Source organism: Corvus moneduloides, chromosome 6, assembly GCF_009650955.1.
Source record: "Corvus moneduloides isolate bCorMon1 chromosome 6, bCorMon1.pri, whole genome shotgun sequence".
In the NCBI taxonomy this organism is placed as follows: Eukaryota; Metazoa; Chordata; class Aves; order Passeriformes; family Corvidae; genus Corvus; species Corvus moneduloides.
Window position 1 is genome coordinate 28,128,976 of NC_045481.1, and position 21,799 is coordinate 28,150,774.

At 40.7% G+C, this 21,799-nt stretch overlaps 1 protein-coding gene across 3 annotated transcripts in view; it reads left to right on the plus strand.

Annotated features, from left to right (window-relative positions):
* The window catches only part of PRKD1 (protein kinase D1), a 125,818-nt gene that overhangs the window by 84,736 nt on the left and 19,283 nt on the right, over positions 1-21,799 (plus strand). For all 3 annotated transcript variants that reach the window (XM_032112091.1, XM_032112092.1, XM_032112093.1), the window contains 5 exons: positions 12,916-13,126; positions 14,746-14,823; positions 17,727-17,931; positions 20,337-20,460; positions 21,226-21,303. In XM_032112091.1, the coding sequence (XP_031967982.1) occupies positions 12,916-13,126; positions 14,746-14,823; positions 17,727-17,931; positions 20,337-20,460; positions 21,226-21,303 (696 nt within the window). The remainder of the gene's footprint in view (positions 1-12,915; positions 13,127-14,745; positions 14,824-17,726; positions 17,932-20,336; positions 20,461-21,225; positions 21,304-21,799) is intronic.

Genomic DNA, 21,799 nt, shown 5'->3' on the forward strand with positions numbered 1-21,799 from the left:
CAGTTGTGCACCTAGTATTTTCTAAGTATCTAGAAAGGCAGGTAGAACGGAAAATGCTAAACAGCTTAAGATAGACATGTTCTGAAATTTCATATGTGCTGTGTCTGCTGATGTTTTTGAGTGCAGTTGTTAGTGATCCCAGAGGTTTTATGAGTATTTCACTCCTCAGCTTGGAAGAGGAGAGAGGTTCAGGTTGGTTTTGTCATCAGGTAATTGCCACTTGTTCTTAAATCACCTATTTGTTGCCTGCTTATGACCCTACATCTAAAGTCACCATGGCTTAAACTGGGGATTCGTAGAAACTCTGTGACTGTAACAGTAGGAATTCTTTAGGAGTGTATGGTACCTCTAAGGAAAATTAGTAGCTAAGTTCTTGTAGTTTCTAAGTAGTCGCAAAAGGGTTTGCGCACATTGAAAATTGCCGAATGCTGCAGCACACATTTTACTTCCCTGCAGTATCTCCGATATCATTCATGATCCTTTGGGGTGTTGTGAATTGGTACAAGATCCCAAAATGTTATTTGCATTTTGAGGAATAATGGCAATCAACGCAACCTTTTATCTCCTCTTACATGGCCCAGGTGTATTCAGTGGCGCTTTCCCTCTCTTCTAATATGTAATCTTGTTTTTCTGTATTGGTAACACAGTACTGCCCCCAAGCTTACTTCAAGCCTCACCACGTAGGTTTGTCTAGACTTCCTCTGTCCAGTTCCAAAACTTTCCAAACCAGTGTCTATGGTCAAGCCTAAAGACCTGCTGGTTATCCCTGATTTGGTAAGGATGGTGTGTAGGTTAAGGGGTGGTCGGGACCAGGCGTAGACGGACGGATGGAGATCTCTATAGGCAGGTCTTGGGACACAGTCGGTTTATTGTAAAGGACGTGGGTATTGGGGCACTGCTCAGAGCTGGTAGACTCAGCTCTGAGCAGGCCCAAGAGAGTAAGCAGGTGAGAGAGAGAGAGAGGGTGTAAGAGCAAGAGTGGAAGTAAGAGTAGAAGTGGAAGAGAGGAATAGAGTATAGAAGAGAGAATGGAAGTGAGAATGAATAGAAGTCTCTGAAGTCCTGGTTACAATACAATAAATCATCTTCTGTACTGAATATTCTAATTGTCACTAACCAATCTAATACAAGATACAAATCCTATAGCATTTACATACAGCCTATAAGAGTTCTTATATTACCATAAAGTGTTACATCTTAACTTCTAAAAACTACTCTTTGGACCCCTTCTGCTGAGCTAGTAGGGTCTGCTCTGACCCTTGGACCTGCCTGCAAGCAGAGGGTATTGTTCAATCAAGAGGGGATTATCTTCAGTGGCCATACCATTGTTTTCTAGTTGTTCAGTAACTAAGACCTGGTATTTCAAAAGTGGCTTTCATTTCGATGTTGCCTGTAGTTTTCATATTCCCAAAATCTTTTGTCAGGCAATCATATTTCCAAGGTTTTCCTGTTTCATCTTCCCCAACATCTCCCCCTTTTCGATGGACAATTAAGATATTAGACATAGTCTTATTCGTCATTTTTTGCACACACTGAAGTATACAAGGTACTGCTACTAAAACTATAATTATTACTACTAGAATAATCAAGCCTATTTTACAGAGTTCCCTTAGCCAAGGTGCAAAGCTCCAACCATCAAACAAACTGTCTAGCCAAGACGAGTTATCTGTTGTAATTTGGTTAGCTAGGTCCCTTAGGTTTTGTAACTGTTTGTGAATGGAAACAGAATGATCGGATAAGTTCATACAGCATAATCCTTCAAAATCTTCACAGCCATGTCCATGTGCTAATAAAAGATAATCAATGGCAGCTCTATTTTGTAAAGTGGCATGTCTGACTGCCTCTTCATCGGTTAACAAATCGCTGATCATAGTAGAGGTGGCATTTACCTCCTTGCTGAGCCAACATCCCAACTTGTTTAACTGTTTTAATGCAATTGAGGAACTGAACTGAGGAAGAAAAATGCTCGCAACAATTGATTTTTCAGAGTTCCAAGGATGAAAGTCACTATCACAGTCGCTCTCATATTGATGTCCCCAGGAAGATCTAATCTTTCTGTTTTTCTTTTTGATTACTTCTTTGACACTGGGAGCAATAATTGTAAGCTGTCCCAGAGCACAAGGGCCACCATCTATTTTTGAAGGTATACCTTGCCAGGCTCTGTCTCCACAGATGAGCCAAATTCCTCTAGGGAATCGAATAGGAAGTTTGTTGAAATGATCTGCATGAGGTTCATCATATATAAGAAGCTTAGCTTGGTTGCACCAAGAAGTTACATTGCTATAAGCTGGGTGATATGGGGTAACATTTAAATGAGGACCGTTTTCTCCTAGAAAGTGAAAGAAATAGCAGGTATCCATAGTTAATGAGCCTAGGATTTCTAGCTCTTGAAGGTCAGATTTATCAATTTTAGAGTTATCAATATAAGTTTGGTGTTTATGGCTGGTAGTTGGAGAAATGTGATCATCGTATGGCCAGTACTTATCAAGAGTAACATTATCAAAACCTTCTGGTAAAGGTATTCCAACTAAACAGGTTGAAAAAGGTTTGTCAGGGCTTGTGTCAGATAGACAGATTGTATCGGAGCCTGCAGATTTGGCTAAAGCAACCCAGACATTTGTCTTTGGTTGATTTACAGGTAAAGCTTCACTATAAAAACTAAAACATAAGAATAAAAGCAACATGCACGCGCGCAGATGAGAAAGCTCCATTATTTTCTTGAGCTGTTTTTGGCAGATCGCTTTCTTCTGGTGATTCTGCGTACTTCAGGTTTGGGTGCTTGCTTCCTGGCTTCCACTTGCAGGGTCACTGGCTGAAGTGGAACCGACAGTGGGCTTTGATGCGTGGTACAGCTTCACGTTCTTTGCTGGAATCCACTTGGTTCCTTCACCTGTGGAGAGACATGCAAATCCCTTTCCCCACATTATAAGATCGTAAGGTCTTTTTATTTTTCCTGATGCTAAAGTCTTAATTAAAACTAGGGGGTACTCCTTCAGTTTTGCTTTTTTGTTGTTTAAGAAATGTCTGAAGATGGGGGGATCAGGCTCTTCTGCAGAGCTATTCAAAAAATTAAAAACATACAAAGCCTTATTCAACCTCCTTTGAGGTGTATCCTGGGCTTCTCCCCCTTTCTGTTGATTTAAAATGCGTTTTAAAGTTTGATGTGTTCCTTTTAGGGTACTTTTTGGCAGTTGTTTAAAATACGGTGAGCAAATACCACTGTATCTTACAGCACTTTTTAGTTCTTTAATTTCGAGAGTGTGGATAGCAGCCCACGTTTTAGGACTGTCAGGCTGTTGGCTAGCTATCACAGGCTTAGTTAATAGACTAAGACTTTCATCTTTATAGATTTGGGGTCTTATTTCATTGCAATCTGTTAATTTAGAATAATCTGAGCACTTTGGAGGATTTTTTGATTCAGAAGGTAGCGCTGACAAACTTTCAGAACTCGTTTTCTCTTTCTGGGTTGCAAGATTCCCGTCGCTCGCTGGCGGGACTCTGGGGGTCGTTGCAAACAAATCTGGCTGCTTTTCAGAGTTTACTTGTGTTAAAGCATCAGCTCCGGCAGAGGGGCTCTCTGTCTCCCCTGCCACTGGAGCTGCATCACTGCTCTGCGTTCCCCCCCTGTTCGCGGCTTCTGAGGCGGGGCTGAGCTGCGCGGAGGGATACGGCTGTACGGTGTCGGGGGACCCCGGCAGGGGCGGCTGCGGCGCGGGGATGGGACCCGGCAGGGGCAGCGATGATGACACAGCAGAGCTCGGGAGTGGCGCAGCCGATCTCGGTGGCGGCGGGCGAGGAGGATGCGCGGCTGGATGCGCGGCTGGTCCCGGGAGTTGCAGCAATCGCGCATGCGCGTGTTGCAGCGATTGCGCATGCGCGTGTTGCGTCATCAGGTCCGCGCGGTAGGCTGTAATGGCCGCAGTCTGCGTGGCAGGCGGTTGGGGCAGAGCAGGAGATGGCAGGACTGCAGAACCAGGGGCTGGGGCTGCGGTCGCGGGAGGCAGGAGGGCTGGTGGCTGGATTGCGGCGTGCTGCTGCTGGAAGCTTGTAGGCTGGGCTGGGGTGGGTGGTGGCGGGGCGGCGGTGCCGGGAGGCGGGGCTGGAGCAGCGGCAGGAACGGAGGAGACTGCAGACCTCCGTGCAGGCAGCGCGGCACCGGCATCAAGTGGCTCGCGGGGCTGGGGCGCTCCCAGCGCAAGCGATGGTGTGCCGGGATCGGGGAACCGCACAGAAACGGCGGCAGGGGCGGGAGTAGATACAGGCGTGTGTGCTGCCACGGGGCTGGGCGACCGCTCGGGGCGTGCTGTGTGCGCTTGAACGGCAGGGTGGGGGGGTAGGGTTCCTGCAGTAACAGGGGGTGCTGGAGACAGCAGCGCGGCCGTGGCCGGCGCTCTGGGCACCAGTGTTTCGGGAGCGGCAGGGGACTGTGAAGACGCAGCAGCGGCGGACGCGGATGGAACAATGGCTATCATCGGCGCCGTGTGGGGGGGGGGGACCTGGGGGGCTGGAAGAAGGGTCGCCGCTTGGGTTTGGGGGGGGCCGGCTATAATGGCAGCCATGGCCATAACCGGCGCGGCTGGGGGAGGGGTAACGCCCATAGGTAGCAGGGGGGTAGGCGCTGGCCCCGCCGGGGTACCGCCGGGGGGCGGGGCCATCATGATGTCAGCAGCGGGGGGTGGGGTAGCAGTGACGGCAGCAGGGGGGGGTGGAGCCGCGGTGACGGAACCGGGGGGGGGGCACGGGGGGGCAGGGGCAAGGGGCGGGGCCGCGGAGACGCTGGCACTGAGGGTGGGGGCCGCGGGGGCTGCGGGGGCCGCGGGGAGGAATGGGATGGCGGGAGGGGCCGTAGGGTCCGGTGGGGTGGCTGGGGCCGGGGTAAGGGGTGTGGGGGCCGCGAGCGCGGGGAGCGGGGGCGGCGCGAGTCAAGCGGACCGCGGGTACCGGAGCCACGGGGTCCGGCGGAGGGGCGGGGGCCATGCTCCGCTGCGGGCTCGCGGCGGCAAGGGGCGGACTAGCAGCCGGAGCCGGGCCTGGCGGGGTGACTGCTGCCGGCGGTGCCACCGCAGCAAACAGCTCTACCAGCGCTCTGCAAGCTGGGAGCAGCTGTGCGGCGGCCATATCCCGGTAGGAGATATTATTAAAGAGTTTAACTCCAACTGTGTCCCAAAAGTCTCTTGTAAAGACGGCTGAACGGTCAGCATTTGGGAAATTAAGTCGGGTCCATTCTAGAAGATTTTTTAGCTCATGTTTAGGCAACTGACTTGGACCAGAACTTATAAGTAAATGCTTAAGTTGCTTATAGAGATCTCTGTCATGGGCAGAGTGGGTTTGTCCCATTTTTTAGACCAGTATGATACTCACTTAGACGATGTCGCAGGAGCAGCGTCCTTACTCAGATGACTGTCGCGCGGGGCTGGCAGGCACTCCACTCAGCACTCAGGACGCCGCTTTTCGGTCCTTTCCCAGAGCTCCGGTTTCAGGCGTCGCTTGGCAACGGCTTTCCGTGCTCAGGACCTCACGGGTGGGTCCGCACTGCGAGCTCCAGCGCGGGCGGTGCTCAGCACTACTCGCCTGTGCTCGGGGCGTGCGGCAGATTTCCCTCCGCAGAGCTCCAGTCAGCTGCTTAGCAGCGTGTCCGTGCTCGAGGGGTGATACGGCAGACCTCCTCAAAGAGCTCCAGGGGGCCGCTGCGCAGCAGTGGCGGCCCGTGCTCGAGGACTGCCAGGCAATTGCCTCCAAGAGCTCCAGGTAATCCCTGTGCTCGAAGGCTGCCTCAGCAGAATTACAGAGCTCCAGCTATTACGATGCGCAGCATCGGTATGCTGTGCTCACGACACGTTCTAGGTGGCTATAACTGGTCTTTTAGTTACCGTCCATGGAGAAAAGTCCTACAGATGGAGAAAGCTGAACCGGGCGTTCAATCACGTTGTGCGCCAGGCTGCAGGTGCTGGGTGTGGGCTCGGCAATCACGGTGGGCGCCAGACTGTAGGTTAAAGATGAGTTCGGTCGGGACGGAGACGGAGACGAATGGAGATCTCTATAGGCAGGTCTTGGGACACAGTCGGTTTATTGTAAAGGACGTGGGTATTGGGGCACTGCTCAGAGCTGGTAGACTCAGCTCTGAGCAGGCCCAAGAGAGTAAGCAGGTGAGAGAGAGAGAGAGGGTGTAAGAGCAAGAGTGGAAGTAAGAGTAGAAGTGGAAGAGAGGAATAGAGTATAGAAGAGAGAATGGAAGTGAGAATGAATAGAAGTCTCTGAAGTCCTGGTTACAATACAATAAATCATCTTCTGTACTGAATATTCTAATTGTCACTAACCAATCTAATACAAGATACAAATCCTATAGCATTTACATACAGCCTATAAGAGTTCTTATATTACCATAAAGTGTTACATCTTAACTTCTAAAAACTACTCTTTGGACCCCTTCTGCTGAGCTAGTAGGGTCTGCTCTGACCCTTGGACCTGCCTGCAAGCAGAGGGTATTGTTCAATCAAGAGGGGATTATCTTCAGTGGCCATACCATTGTTTTCTAGTTGTTCAGTAACTAAGACCTGGTATTTCAAAAGTGGCTTTCATTTCGATGTTGCCTGTAGTTTTCATATTCCCAAAATCTTTTGTCAGGCAATCATATTTCCAAGGTTTTCCTGTTTCATCTTCCCCAACAATGGTGTGTAGACAGTGTCAGATGGGACACATTTATATAGACACTGGGGAAAAAAAATTAAAATGGCAAGATTCATATATGATGGGATGAATCAGAATTGTGCAAAGCTATCTGAAGGGTTTTGTATTGACTTATAATTTGGCTATGATACCTTTGTATCATCATGTGTGCTTCCCCCCCCCCGCCTTTATTCAGCAGGCATAACAAAGCTGCCAGGTCTGGCTTCTGATGTGGGCATTCTAATACTGCAGGATACTTCCATGAAAATAACTTACTAATTAATATACTTAAAATTATGAAGTGCATGATACAAGATCAAACTAAATGTAATATTTTTGAAGGAACTTGTGTCTGGAAGATACTGGAAAAAAAGCTTTGTGGTATTTAAGTCCTACTATGGCTGCTGGTACTAGCAAGTCCAAAAAGAAAGGGCTTTTGTTTTGGGAATTCCCTGGTTCTGAGGAGTCAGCATAGTCTCGCAATGCCTGCTGAAACCCAGTAATCTTCTCTTGCTACTTTTCAAAATAAGGCAGGTTACAGACAGAGCATTCAAACCACTGTCTGCTGCTATTGATGTCTGAGTAGAAGAACAGCATACATAATTTCCATCTGTGGATAGTTTAATATTAACAGCTTGTACTGAAGTCAGTTCTTTGATGTGTTTACACATGTGAAAGTGAAATGTTTTTCAGACCATAGTTATCTAACTGTGGTGCTTGTAGGATTAAATCATACACTTGACTTAAAGAGAGGAGTGCAAGAAGCCTTGAAAGACAACACAGTTGATTGCAGTCTAAGTGTGGTATTTCAGTATATTTAACTGAAGATTTGTTTCTTTGAATTCACTTAATTACAGTCACATAGTTTAATTTGTAAAAGAAAGTCAACATTTGCATTGCATTAAAAACAGAGTTCCTGTGGTTACATAGATATCTAGCACCTCACTTGACAGTAGCTTCCTGTGAAGAAATTGTGTATGAACATATTATGGCTTTATCCTCACAGGAAGGAAATGGCATGTTTCAACAAGTCTGCTTCAACACTAAAAATGAAACTTCATGCAAACAGTTACTGCTGTTTGGTTCTTTAAAATACACATCACTTTTTTCTGTTGTCCAAGTAAATAAAAAACCCTAGATCATAATAGTTTATTCTTTTGTTAAGGCAAACATTTCAAAATTGTAGGAATACTTTCATTATTTCTGATTGAATATCTCAGTGTAAAGTACAGGAATAATGTTGCAACACTTCTTAGATACTGAGCCTGCAAAAGGTTAGCACTTCTTTGTGTAAATTTTGAAAAAAATATATATTTAGGAGAGTACAGGTTGTGTAGCCTGCTCTCTTCTGAGTGAAGGTTACTGGCTTGAGCGTGTTTCCGTAAGCATGACTACCAAAATGGAAGAAGTTGCTTTCTGACTCTTAAAGAACATGAAGCTTTTTGGTCAAGTTTTGTCAGAATCCCTGGGACATTTTTAGTGGGGCTGTCAAAACCTTTTAAAAGAAATAAGGCAAACAGTAGTCTTTTTTATGTTTTAGACTAGCCCATGCAGCTGGATTTCAGAGCTGGCTGTTGTCTTTCTTCCCAAGAGGCCATCTCTGTGTCCAAGCAGTCAGTTTTTATTGCTTCCCTTTAGTCCATTCATCATCTCCCTACAGTTTCTTTGATTTCTATGCCTGGGAATAATAGATGTGAATGCCACAAGACAGTCAAACTCATCCAGGTAATAAGAACAGCTGAATCCATTGGTGGGAATCAGCATTTATTTCAGTTTTGTAATTGCATTTTGCAGTGTATTTGGACAAGTTAGAAAAAATAGGAAAGGTCTGCTGAGCTATTTTTACCTTTGGGGGACTGTGTTCTTCCTGCAATGACTGTACAATGATTTTATGCTTCTGGCTAGTGTAGACAAATTGTTGTGTCTTCTAATAGATTTCAACAAAGCTCACCAGAACTTACATGAGGGGCTTCAATGCATTCCAAAAATTCAAAGAAATTGAACAAGAAGGAGAAACAAGGCATCAGTTAAATAAAAGTCATGAGGAATGCCCCATGTTGGGGAAAGATTGGCACATCTGCCTTCTTGGATTTAAAAAAACCAAACCTTTTTTTGTTTGTTTGTTTGTTTGTTTCAAAATTAGAGTCATCAAACTATTAGATATTCTCACAGTTAAAGCATAATTTAAGTATCTGGTTGTGATCAGTGTCACTGGTTTGGTTGGACAGTTGAGTATCTGCACATGTTTGTTGGTGTTTGTTGTCACTTGGAAAATCATACTCTTGAGCTGTTAAAGTATAGATTACCTTGCTGGGATGATTGTTCTAAAGGACTGTTTAGTATTTGGAGCTGTGAGGCTGTTAGTTTCCATGGTGTAATCTGGTTAAGCAATCATTTCCTGGGAAGTTTCCAGACTTGCTGAGTCAGTAGTCTGGCTGTCTACCAGGAAAAACTCATTTATCTTTCTAGCAAACCAGGCACGCTAGCTGAAGGGGAAGGTGCTTTGCAGAGGAGATTCTTGCATTTCCAGTGAAAATAGGACAGTTCCTGGTTTCCTATGCTTTCAGGGGCTTAAAATTGTGACATATCTGATTCTGGGAGTGCTGGAAGTTAGAGTTGAGGGATCTTGACAGGACTTTTGGACAATATTGGCAGGAGAAGCTTATCTGACAAGAGGGAGGAGGTACTCCTCCTAATCTGTCAGTCATCAGAGGTGTGTTGAAGATGGTCCAGCTGCTGCTGCCATGAGTTATCGGTCACCAGTTTCCCTTACCCTGCTACCTTTGAGCAGGACCCAAGGGGCACATTGCCTTTGGCTGGAAGAGGAAGGGAGTGGAGTCAGGCATATCAGGCCAGGGCATGCAGGAGTGAGACCAGGTCCACAAATTCTGATTTCTTTTCTAGCATGGGAGAAGGTGAAACTCGGCTTTACCTCTGAAGGCACTGTAAGTTGATCTGAAGGCGCTGTAAGTTGAGAATTGCTGGTACATTACATGGTGTGCTACGTTGCTGGCATGTAGCAGCCCAGCACTTGTAGAATGGCAAAGACAAGCTGAAATACTTTTCTCTGTAAATTGGACTTGAAGACTGACATCTTACAGTAGGTTTTCCATTGTTTTGTCATTTGTTTAGTATCCATTATTGCTTGAGCTGTAGGGAACACTTACGAATTACTAACAGAAACTTAGTTAATTGTCTGTTCCGGAACACAACTCGGCAGCCATGTGAAATGAGACTTGAAGTAAATATTTCAGAAATTATAACTGTGCATTGACTAATATAAATTTTGAGAAAAATACCCTACCAAACAACATGACAAAAGCTTTATTAATGGTAACTCTGTTTGATCAAGGTTGATGTTATGATGAGTAACTGTTTCAGAGTTATCTCAGAAACGATCAACTCAAGGTAGAGCATCTAGAGTTCACTTTTTGTTCAACCTGACATTTTCCCAGAAATATATACTAGCACATCAAAACTAAAAAATTTGACAGCAATCTGAGCAAAAAATATAGCAAATAATTTTTCCCACACTTGTACTGTACCGCACCTGAGATTTGATCAGACATCTAGGTCAGAACCAAAGCTGTAGGGAAGACTGTCTCTCTCTATTAATCATAACTGCCCAAGATTAGTCTCAGTACATTTCAGCAACACTACTGACGTTTCTAAAACCTGCAAGGCATTTGGTGAGGAAAACTGGGCCAAAACAGCTTTCTAAAATCCTTTAAGCATGAAGTCACCTAGCTATAAGTAATTTGGACTTTGCTTTTAGCAGTATTCGGTTGCCAAAATAATTTTTGATTAGGCAATAATTTAGAAAATGAAGGCAAAGAGTGATCATAGAAAATAGGTTTAATTTAGATGGTATTAGTCAGGGTTCTAAGAGAGATGATAGTGTTAGACATTTCGATCACTTGTACTGCAGACAAGGGTAAGATTGTCAAGAAATAGCTCTACAGTAAGAATGGTAAACTGAAATATTAGTTTGTTACAGTGACATAATGAAAGCAAGCAATAGAACTCTTTCCCTTATATATTCGCACTCCTTTTCAGTCAAACTTCATTTTGAGAGACTAGCATCACTAGATGCAAAAAGTCCACCAAAGGTCCAGATACAAGAAAGAGAGAGCATAGTGTTGTGACTAACGGATTGCAGGTAGTGGTTAGAATTAAGGCAAACCCCTTAGGAATTATTTTATTCAAAAAGAAAATATTCACATTAAATTGGAGTATGCCACAAGTAAAACTCTTCTTGTGGGCACTGAAGAGCAAACTCAGGGGTAAGTATCTGATCATAGGGTAGGGTTGAGGCTGTAACTTGTAAGGCACTGAACTAGGGCTATGAAATAGCATCACTCTGGACCAAAATTTTTCCTATTCTACACAAGCATAAAGCTGAGAGGACTTCATCTCTGTTTCTGGCTGCTCTTTGTGAGCTTTGCCCTGTCCACAAACACTGAGGGCTGTAATTTCCAGGTGGCTCGCGCTAGCGGAGCAATGCATTTTGTGCAGAATATGTGGCTCATTCTTCTGTCCTGATGGTCTTCTGCCTTTTCTTTTACAGGCCTGGTCATGTTGACTTCATAAGACTTAGTGCAATCTGCCTTAGAAATATTAGGCAAATTTTATTGCTAGTTAACAAATACTAAATAAATTTAATCTTAAATTGAGACTAATTAATTGTTTGGGGTTTTTTTAATATGCATAAGTGTTTTACACAGCATGGACATTTAAACCTCAGGAAGTAAACCCATAATATCAGAGTATGTACTCAGGTTTTTTCAATATTATTTGTGATGAAGAAAAGGCAGATGCTTTCTTATACTTCTTTCAATCTAGTGTCTTTTTGGTGACCATATGTACCTGGCTCATACCATGTATTTTGCATGTTTTTCCTTTTTTTGAAAGGACTGCATTAGTACAGTAGATCTTTATGCTTCTTGGAAAAGACACCTAATTCTACAGTATAACCAAAAAAATTTATTTTCACGGCAAGAAATCTATATGAACTTTGTAAGGAAGAAATTTTTTTCACCCTGGCAGGTACACTGTGAAAGCAAAGCCTCTAACTAATTCCATAGGTTCTTCTGCCATTAAAATGACTTTTCAATCCTTCTTTACTCCAAAAGTCTCAGACAGAAGCATAAAAAAAATTATTTTTCTATATTTTGGTGACTGGGAAATAGTAATCAGTCAACCTTCTCAGATGGAGGATTTCCTATAGCATTATGTGTTTGAGTCTAAGCAGCGTTTCAAGTTAATGTCTATCTGAAGCTTCAGCTACTACAGTTTTTGAACAGTGCAGGCTCACTCTCAATGATTTGTTTTCCAGCCTTCAGTTATCAGATTATTTGCAGATGATAATGAGAAGGTGCTGAGTTTTAAATAATCAAGCTGCATTTTCTCACTTTTTTTTCTCCTTTCGATGTTAATTTTGAGTGCAGTTTGGTTGTTTCCCAAGGGCGAGTATTAGGAGAAAGCAGTTTTCTAGGTGAGTTGTTTTCTGGGTTAATTATCATATAAACATCTAGATGAATTTAGTAGAGAAAATAAGGTAACTTTTCTTCCAGAAATTCTCTGGATTTCATACCTTAGACTGTGTGTCTCACTTCATATATAAATAATAGGTATTTGAATGTGTGTGTGTGTGTGTGTATATATATATGTGTATATATATGTGTGTGTATATATGTATATATGCATGCACACGCACATTTACATACCTATTGTGATCTATTGTGCATAATCTAAATGTGGTAGGCTTAGTGATAGCAAAAATTATAAATAAAGGGGATAGAAAATACTAATAGTTTTTCTATCATTAGCCTCCATGCACATAGAATAAAGGAATAATTTTCTTAAAGTTTATTCAAAAAATACAGCCTTCAAAGGTACTTTTGACATGAAACAGAAAATAAGAAGTAAAAATGGTTTTTATCAGAATGTAAAATGCTTTTCTGAGAAATTTTAATGAGATTTTAATTCTGATCAATAATTTTTTTAAAATAAAAGCCTGTTTCAGTCACAGTTTGAAGTGTATGATAGTAGTGTTGGCAAAGGTGTTGTTCAGTACCATTCACATTTTTCAAAAGTAGTCTGAGAGGGGCATGATGCATGTTCTGTTAGTGTTTAAAGGCACTTACATGACTTTTTATGACATATTACAGCGTTATTCAAGTGAGGGAATATATGAAAATGATATTCTTTTAAAAATGAATACCAAACTCCTTTTTATGTATTTTACAGCAAAAGACACCATCAGAATCATACACTGGGCGAGAGAAGAGGTCGAATTCACAGTCCTACATTGGACGACCTATTCAACTAGACAAGATTTTACTGTCCAAGGTTAAAGTGCCTCACACTTTTGTCATCCACTCCTATACACGTCCAACAGTTTGCCAGTACTGCAAGAAGCTTCTCAAAGGGCTTTTTAGACAGGGTTTGCAGTGCAAAGGTAAGTAAACGTCCTTTAGGAACATAAAAGCTGAGCATAATAAAATTAATAAATTTGTGTTTGAGTGTTTACTGTGTAGCTTTATTCCTTACTAAACTATATACATGTAGGCACATGTACAATTACATTGGATTAAGCTGCAGTCAAAATTATGGTAATTGGTGTTCTGTAGGAGTTGGCTGCATGGCTGTTCATTCTTATCCTTTGGTGTATGTGCAGTAGATCACATTTTTCATTCAGGTGTAAATGATCTTGTATTTGGCATAGGTGAACCTGTGCTTACAGCAGAATAGTTACTGTATTCTTATATATCTTCATTGTTTTCAAGCTACAAAGTCCTGTGTGTGAATTGAAGCATATGCCTGAGCCTCAGCAGTTCAGCATTTTGGGGAAGTTCTAATGGAAGGAAAATAAGATGGGCTTATATGAGAATTTAAACCCACATTTTTTCGGTGTGACTAATGTGCTCTCAAGTCTCATGGCATTGAATACCTCAGTAGGTGCTGAAGTGAGTCAGGCCCCTTGGATCGTAGCCTAGAATCCTGGCTCACCTTAGCCTGTTAATACAAAGCATTGTGCATGCTATGAGGTTGGATTGTTGGCTAATGGATGCTTAAAATTACCTTCCTTCTATTACAATAAATAATAATTATCATAAAATTAATCAGTATACTTTGTGCTGCTTCTTTGAACTCTGCAAAACTTCAAAGTTGCATTTATTTAACTTAAAGTGTGATTCTGATACAATTTAACTAAAGCAAAATATCTATCAAGGCATCACCTGTTTCAGTTCATTTTGAATCCTGGTGACCCGAGCAAATATTAACCTAATTAAAAAAAAAAAAATTCTATTATCTGTAGTTGGGCACTGCAGTACCTCTAGTTGGTTTTTGGATCAATCTTAAATAATTACAAGGATATAGACAACCTTAGTATATTTTTTCCTTCCTGGTCTTTGCTTTTCCTGGTGTGTTAGTAAGTTACAGCTCTTAGTTTAAGTAAAATGTGTTCATAAGCCAAAAGAAAATAGTTCACATGACATCTAATGAAGTGCTACATACACAAATGAAAGAAGTGAAGAAAAGTATTTCAAAAATAGGTGGACTGAAGGAACCTGCAGTTCCAAGCTGTCTAGAAGTTGCCTTGAGATGTAAAGAACGAATATTTTCTCACTTTAAGATTGTTAGCTAGGGTTCTCCTGTTTCAATTTTCAATCATCAGTATTTGATATGCAGTCAGTCTCTTCAACTGCAGCTGATACACTGCAGCCCATTCTGCTTCTTTCATTGGAAAAGCAGCTCTGGCTTTGCAGCCAAGCACTTGTGTCCCCTCATCACTCCCCTAGATGAGTTGAGCACCACTTTGGCTGCAGTAGTGCCGCTCCACCCAGATACCCTTGGAAATGCTTTTTCCCCCCCCTCAGAAACGTGCTCCAAGCATCTTCATCCTGTCCCTTCCACTGACAGGCAGCGTGCAGCCTGGCTAGGGGACACTCTCTGGGCATATGACTTGTATTAATAAAATGATAGGGCTTGACTTCTATAGGCTGATAGCAGAAAAAGTATAATTGTGTCACAGAAAAATAAATAATTTGGCTGTATCCCTTTTTTACTTAACAGACTGTAGATTCAACTGTCACAAACGCTGTGCTCCTAAAGTGCCAAATAACTGCCTGGGGGAAGTTGCCATTAATGGAGGTAAGTTGCATTAACAGTTGTTCCTGTCATTGTTTAAACCATCAGTTAAATAAAAGAGAAATATAAAACTGTGACATGTACAAACACACGTTTTTCCATTGCTTGGGAGTGGCCTTTCCTCTGCAATATTTCTGTTGTATGTTGAAGATGAAGTGTGGGAGGAACGCTGCGAGTGGCTCGTACACCATCAGTTCGGGGTGTGTTTCTTCCAAATAGGCAGCACTGGTAGACAGGCTGAGCTGTGCCACAGATGTGATGTCAGTAGCAAAATGGCCCTGTGATAAAGCCAAATGCAGAATGCCAGAGAAAAGCCAAAAGCCACATGTGAGAAGTTGGCACTCATCTATAAGAAGCACAAAATTGTCTTTTAATGTGAGGGGAGAAAAAAGTGGTTATAGATAATCTTCCTGAGAAGGAAAAACGTACCTAGAAGAACTAAAAATGCCCTTCAGGAAAAAATTCCACCGTTTACTGATGGCATAAAACTAATCATACCAGTTGCCAGAAATCAAGTCTTGACTATCCTCCAATTTTCCCATGCATGTGCTGCTGGTTTTGTGTTAAGTATAGGGGTGTATGGGTAGGTAGACGGTACTAGAGGAAAAAGGAGTGGTTGTAGATGAGTTGTTGATTGCCTTGAAAATGTCACTTTCCTGTGTGATAAGGGAATGAGAAGCGTGGTGAAGTGCTCAGTTTCTGATGCATATTACTGTGTTAAGTTGTCAGCCTAAACTGCTTCTGAGGTTAATAAAGTATTACCTTATGATGCATTCCTTTTCATTTAAACCAATGATCTACTTTATTGAAGACATATCGAGAATTTACAAAATTAGGAATGCTAACTAATATTTTTCATAGCATTTCTCATAGTAGTGTCTCTGTATCATTACTAAGTTTTTATGTTTAATAGGAAAATTACTACAGACACTAAGCATCCCACTTGAAATGTGACAAGGTGCATGATTTCCTGGAAAATAGATGATGTGTTCCTATTGAATGTCCTTTCTGATGGACCTCTCACAGGACTCTTGGAGCCACTATTATTTTTTCTTTTTTTAAATCTTGCACCATTTATACCTCACTTGACCATTAATGATCCCACAACACAACTATTTCTTCAGGAGTGTGAGTAATATTGCCAATGGTAAATTGTGGTTTGGTTTTCAAAAACTAAAATATACACCATGATGTGTTAATTCCGTTGATAGCAGTGTAAAGTTTTCCCTGAGATTTGCAGTCAGAGAAATTAACTAAATATGCTTATAAATGATAAACTTTTTCCTGCATAGACGCAGTTTTAGAGAGGAGTGGTTGATCTAAAGTGCTGTGAGAAGACAGGAAGGGATGTAAACTTTGCTTCTGCACAACTGAACTAAATGAGCAAAATTTATATTTGTTTCTGAATTACTCTTCCAAATTCCCTCTTTCCATCTGAGGCAGCTTTGTTTCATCCCTCCAACACACCCCCTCTGCTCTCTCCCCACCTTTGTTTCACAAGCAACACACTACTTTTGTTTGGACTTTCCTCCTTACATGTGAATCTGATGCTGGGCTAGTGGGAAGTGATAGTTTGTCTCAGGAAAGCTTGTGCAGAGTCACTTGGGGTGAGAACACATATTCTGGGCTTAGTCCAAGTATATTCCTTGAAGATTGCAATCTTAAAATGTATAGAATGTGGCTTTTACACACCACATAATATTCGTAGTATGGTATACATAGAATCCTCATAGAACCCTGAATTGTGTGTCCTGAATGACTGATAGAGGATCCTCAGGATTTTCAAAGGCAATTTCATCCTGTATGTCATTTGTATTTTCACAGTAATTTGGTTGACATTATTTTAAAACTTATAAACAAAATACAATATCTGTCATCTTGTCCATCTGCTGTGTGATGCATCTTCCCTAAAATAGTAAGTGAAAGAAGAGCTGAAGCAATGAAATTCCAAGCATGGTGTCATTAGTTAAATGCATTATATACTAAATGTAAGGAGTTATTTTTAACTGATTGTAGGTTTATTAAAAATAGAGATTTTAAAAGTGTTGTAGAAATAGGAAAGATAGAGCCTTGCGCTGTGAAGTATCATTCATGACTGAATGACTGGTTCTGCTAGAGATGAAATGTCTCTTAATCACACATCAGTAATTTATATCCAAATATCTTAAGACTACTGTACATGAAAACAAACTTTTCAGCTGTGCACTTCTAATTTCAGTGAAATGCCATAAATTCCAAACATTGTGCTGTCCAACAATTCAATATGCTTTTTCTTGTGGTACATTGCCTACATTGACTGTCAAGACCCTTCCTCCACACAATTGGACAAAAGTTGCTAGGAGAAACTATTTGATGAGTTCCATGTGTTTTTAACCTTATTTCAAATTTCTGGAACACTACAACATCTGAGGAAAAACTAATGCTGTCTTTACCCTCTGACTGGACTAATGATTTTGTATTCCAGATAAATCCATTCACAAGCAACAATGCAATAAAAAATTGTTTCTTACTCTGATCTTGCTTAGGCGTATCTAACTTGGAAACTGGAAAGTTTAATATAATTTAAATATAAGCTGGATGATACTATTAATGCTATGCCACAGTCAAATAAGTTAAATCCCAAGTCTTTGGTTTTGGTGCTTATTTAGTATTTCTTTTCTAATGGCAGGGAACATTGTTTCAGTGGTATAGATTATTGTGCTGGTTTGTGCAGGCTTCATAGAAAATACTGTTCCTGTGCAAAGGAACATTCAGTTCACATAAGTAATTGTCTACTTACATTGTCTAAATCCAGGCAATGGACTTCCAAAGAGAACTTGAGTTTTTTGGAAGCTTAAAATGTGCCAGGGTGTTGTAGTTGGAGTATTGTATGTTTTCAGATAATAACTTGAGAAATGATATTCCAGACCTCCTTAGTCCTGGGGCTGAGTCTGATGTGGTCATGGAAGAAGGGAGTGATGACAACGACAGTGAAAGAAACAGTGGCTTTATAGATGACATGGAAGAATCTATGGCTCATGATTCAGAGATGTCAATGACAGGATGCCATAGTGACAATGGAGAAATGCAGGATGCTGATCTGGATCACGATGAATCTAACAGGATGATCAGGTGAGCTGGGGGAGTGAGTGTACCTTCCGTCTTTCTTTGTATTTATTTGTATGTAGCATGTCTAGGGCTCAAGGGGGAATCTACATGGGCACTATTCTCACTCATTTAGAATGGGGAATGCTGGTGAAATGTTGTGGTTTTGAAACTGCAGTGAGAATGCTTCACTGATCATATGTATTAGTAATTTAAGAGAAGCTTTATTGTCAAGTTGAAGCAGTGTGTGAAAACTGATGCAAAAGTAGTTCTTGCAGGTCTGTTCTCATGAAAATGATGTGAAACTATTTGTGCATAAGCAATAGTAAACTATTTATTTATTTATTGTTTACTTATTTTTGAAGCCATTCTTTCCCTGGCTTAACAGTGCAATGCTGGGTCATTTAAATAAATAAACAAAATGAGTAAGTAGCTATGGTGTGATCAGATCTAGATTAATTTTTTGTATTTTTAGACGTCTTTAGAAAAAAGGAAAGTTTGACAAACTTAAAGTAGTAATTTGAAGCAAGTTACAAAATAGATTAGTGCTTTGAAATGACTGCTCGGGAAGGAAAAGGGGAACTGAGTTGTGCAACGTACCTCAGAAGTGTATTAAGAGAAGAAACATTATTCACTTATTGGAACTGTCTGAATAGTAGGGAAAAAGTAGGGATTATTCATTGTCAGGGAACCTAAAATGAATTAAGGTAATTTCAGCTGTAATTTCCTAGATGCATCTAGGAAATCTGATGGATCTATGCCTTTAAGAATCATAAAACATGTTTCTTTTACAAGTCTGTTTGACCTGCAATTTCTTCTTTTATTTTGCTTGTTGGGAGTCTCTTTCAGTAATACGTTCCCCTTATTTCTGTGTTACTGTCATACACCCATTGCACTAATAGAAAGCAATCCATTTCAATATGCAGTTTTACTTCATGCAGCAGTGACCTACTGTCATGTTTGTCTGCATAGATACAATGTGTATGATGTATATGTGTACCTTGTATCATTGGAATATGAGCCTGTGCTTAGATGACGAAATCATTGTCACAGAACATTTTAAATTTCCAAGTTTTATTAAGCGGACAGCCCTGCAAGTTTTCAAAATAAAAATATCCAGTTGTACTAATAAAATATTTATAACTAAGGTACGTGTTTTCCTTATTTAAGGAATATTCCTGTGTTTCCAATAATACTTCTCCTCAGTTATTTCTAAGGGTAGTTTCCATATCCATGGATATTTTTTAAGTCTATTTGCCTATAAAAGGCAAATAAAAAGTAAACCTTTTGTCAGTACAGATAAGAATAGCTAAATAGGAACTGCAGATGGTTTGATCATTTTTAGGCAGAAAAGAGATGTTACCTTTATGTTACATACTTAGTTAAACTTTCAGACAGCACTTTCTTCATTTTGATGGGAAACTACCAATTCATAAAACTTATTTCCAGAATGCATTACAGTGAAGCAGGGCCATCTGCAGACATATACAGTCACAACAACTTTGGGAACTTAACATATTATTCTTTTCCTAAACACTATCAGCCCTTTTTTGTTGCAGTTGTTGCACCAATAAGTTTGCTATCAGGGCAGAATACAAGAGCAGTGTTGTGCTCTGTTTTCACATACAATGCAGCATCACTGTTTAAATTTCTGCCAGAAATAACTAAGCATTCATGTTTAGGATTGAAGCGGATTGAGTCCATATTCCATTACACAGAATCTGCTTTTGGAATTGTTAACTCTAACAGCAAGGAAGATGGGCTAGTTTGCTTCTGGTTACTACCAGATTTTTCCAGACAGTGCTGTCAGGCATGCTGTCACATTCCCACGCCTTCCCAACTTAGTGTGTCAGCTGAATGGTAAAAGTTTCAGTGTGCATACCCCACAAGGCAATAGTGTTTCACGTTAAGTCTTTGAGGGTAGAATAGCTTAAACCTCTTTTCTCTGAGAGGTTTCAGCAGATTCTCTGCTGTGCCTGTCCAGGGTGTGTGCAGCTGGGCACATTTTCTATTCTATAAACTGTCATCATTCCACTGTGTGTTTGAACCCAAGCAAGATCACAGGACAGTAATCCGAGGGAGAGTGTTAGATTATGAGAGATTAAAGATCAATACTGCTCTGAATTGTATTAGTTATTTGCCCATTTTCTTAGCTCATCTTTAGAAATACATTTGGAAGAATGTGTGTAGGCCTTCAGAAGGTCTCTGACATTCTCATGGTATAGTATTACAAGCTTTGTTTCTTTGTAATCTCGAAATATTTGGAATGACAAAACAAAATTGTATGCAAACCAGGTCCGCTAGTGATGATAAAAATAAATATGGATAGTGTGTGTGTGTGTGTATACATATATTCTGATTTTAAAGATTTTTTTTTTCTTTTTGTCCAAAGTTATCTTCTTTTTAAAAGCCTCTAATGATTTATTCTTAAGCCCTTCAACCAGCAACAATATTCCATTAATGAGAGTGGTACAGTCTGTGAAGCACACAAAACGGAGAAGTAGCACAGTAATGAAGGAAGGTTGGATGGTTCACTATACAAGCAGGGACACACTGGTAAGAATTGTTATGGAAGGCCTGTCTTCCAGCACATGTTATGTTATAGTACAGAGTCAAATTCCAACAATGCTCTGATAATTTACAATCACTCATGTAAGGCATTTTTTGCAATTTTGGTGATTCCTAAAGTCCCAGTTCTTATCATAACTAAGACTGGCACTGCTTGTAAGAACAGGAGACAGTTAAAACACGCAAAAACCATCTGATTATATCTGTTGCATTATCATAGGCAGCCAAATGTAGTCATTTTGAAGGAAGTGAAACATAACATTGAGGGGTTCTGTAAGGTAGCTTTACCTTCCAGCTACACTCTCCCTGATACTGGCAGTTGAATTGAGACTTTTGTAGAGTAGATTTAGTGTAGAAAAAGGCTATTTTCATTCCAACCTGCTAAAACATGAATAAAGCCTTCAGTATGTGAGCTTCAAAAGTGAACTGGGGTGTTATAAGGGATACAAAAAGAAATTGTAATTGCTTTAGGATCATATATATCAGCAAACTGTGCTGAATGTTATGCAGACATCAAAATGACATTTTAAATTTTTAAAACTTGTACAATTTTAACAGAACTATTACTGAAGCAGCAGAGCATAATAAGAGCTCTATAGATTCTAAATTCAATTATAAAGTCTTCATTAAAATCTTGTAATAGCAGTTGGGTCTTTATCGTTCACAGAACATCTCTTCAAACTAAAGAAACATTTTGGCAGTGGTGCTTTTGTGAAATGAACATTTCATTAATTTGCTTGTTTTTCATTGCAGAGAAAGCGACACTACTGGAGGCTGGACAGCAAATGCATTACACTTTTTCAAAATGATACTGGAAGCAAATATTACAAAGTAAGGAATATTTTCCAACCTCTTTTTATACCAGCAGAATATAAGGACTAAATTTCTAAATTGATGCTTACTAAAAGTACAATAATAGTATAACTTCTATCTAGGTTTTGGTCTGTTGTTTTTTTTTCTCATTATTTAAGCTGCATATGTGTGTTCTGCCTTTCACAAATAAATCTCTGATCAGCAAGGTGTCAGCTAACAAGGACCTATAAAATGTGTGTTGTGGGAATGAAAAATTTTTATATGAGAAGTCAACAGGGTTTTATTTTCTAATGGAGTTCTCTTGATATATAGATGGCCCTGTTTTTTTCTGAAGGAACCTCTCTACTCTCTTTGATAAATTCAGTTAAATAATTAAAGTTCTAGTTAGTCTTGGGCAGAAACATTTAGTATTTTACCATCAACAGTCTTGTGTGTCACAGAGTTTCAGGTTACAAGAGCCTTTTTGTTTGTACAAGAAGCATATGGTAAAAGGCAACAGTTGATATCATAAACT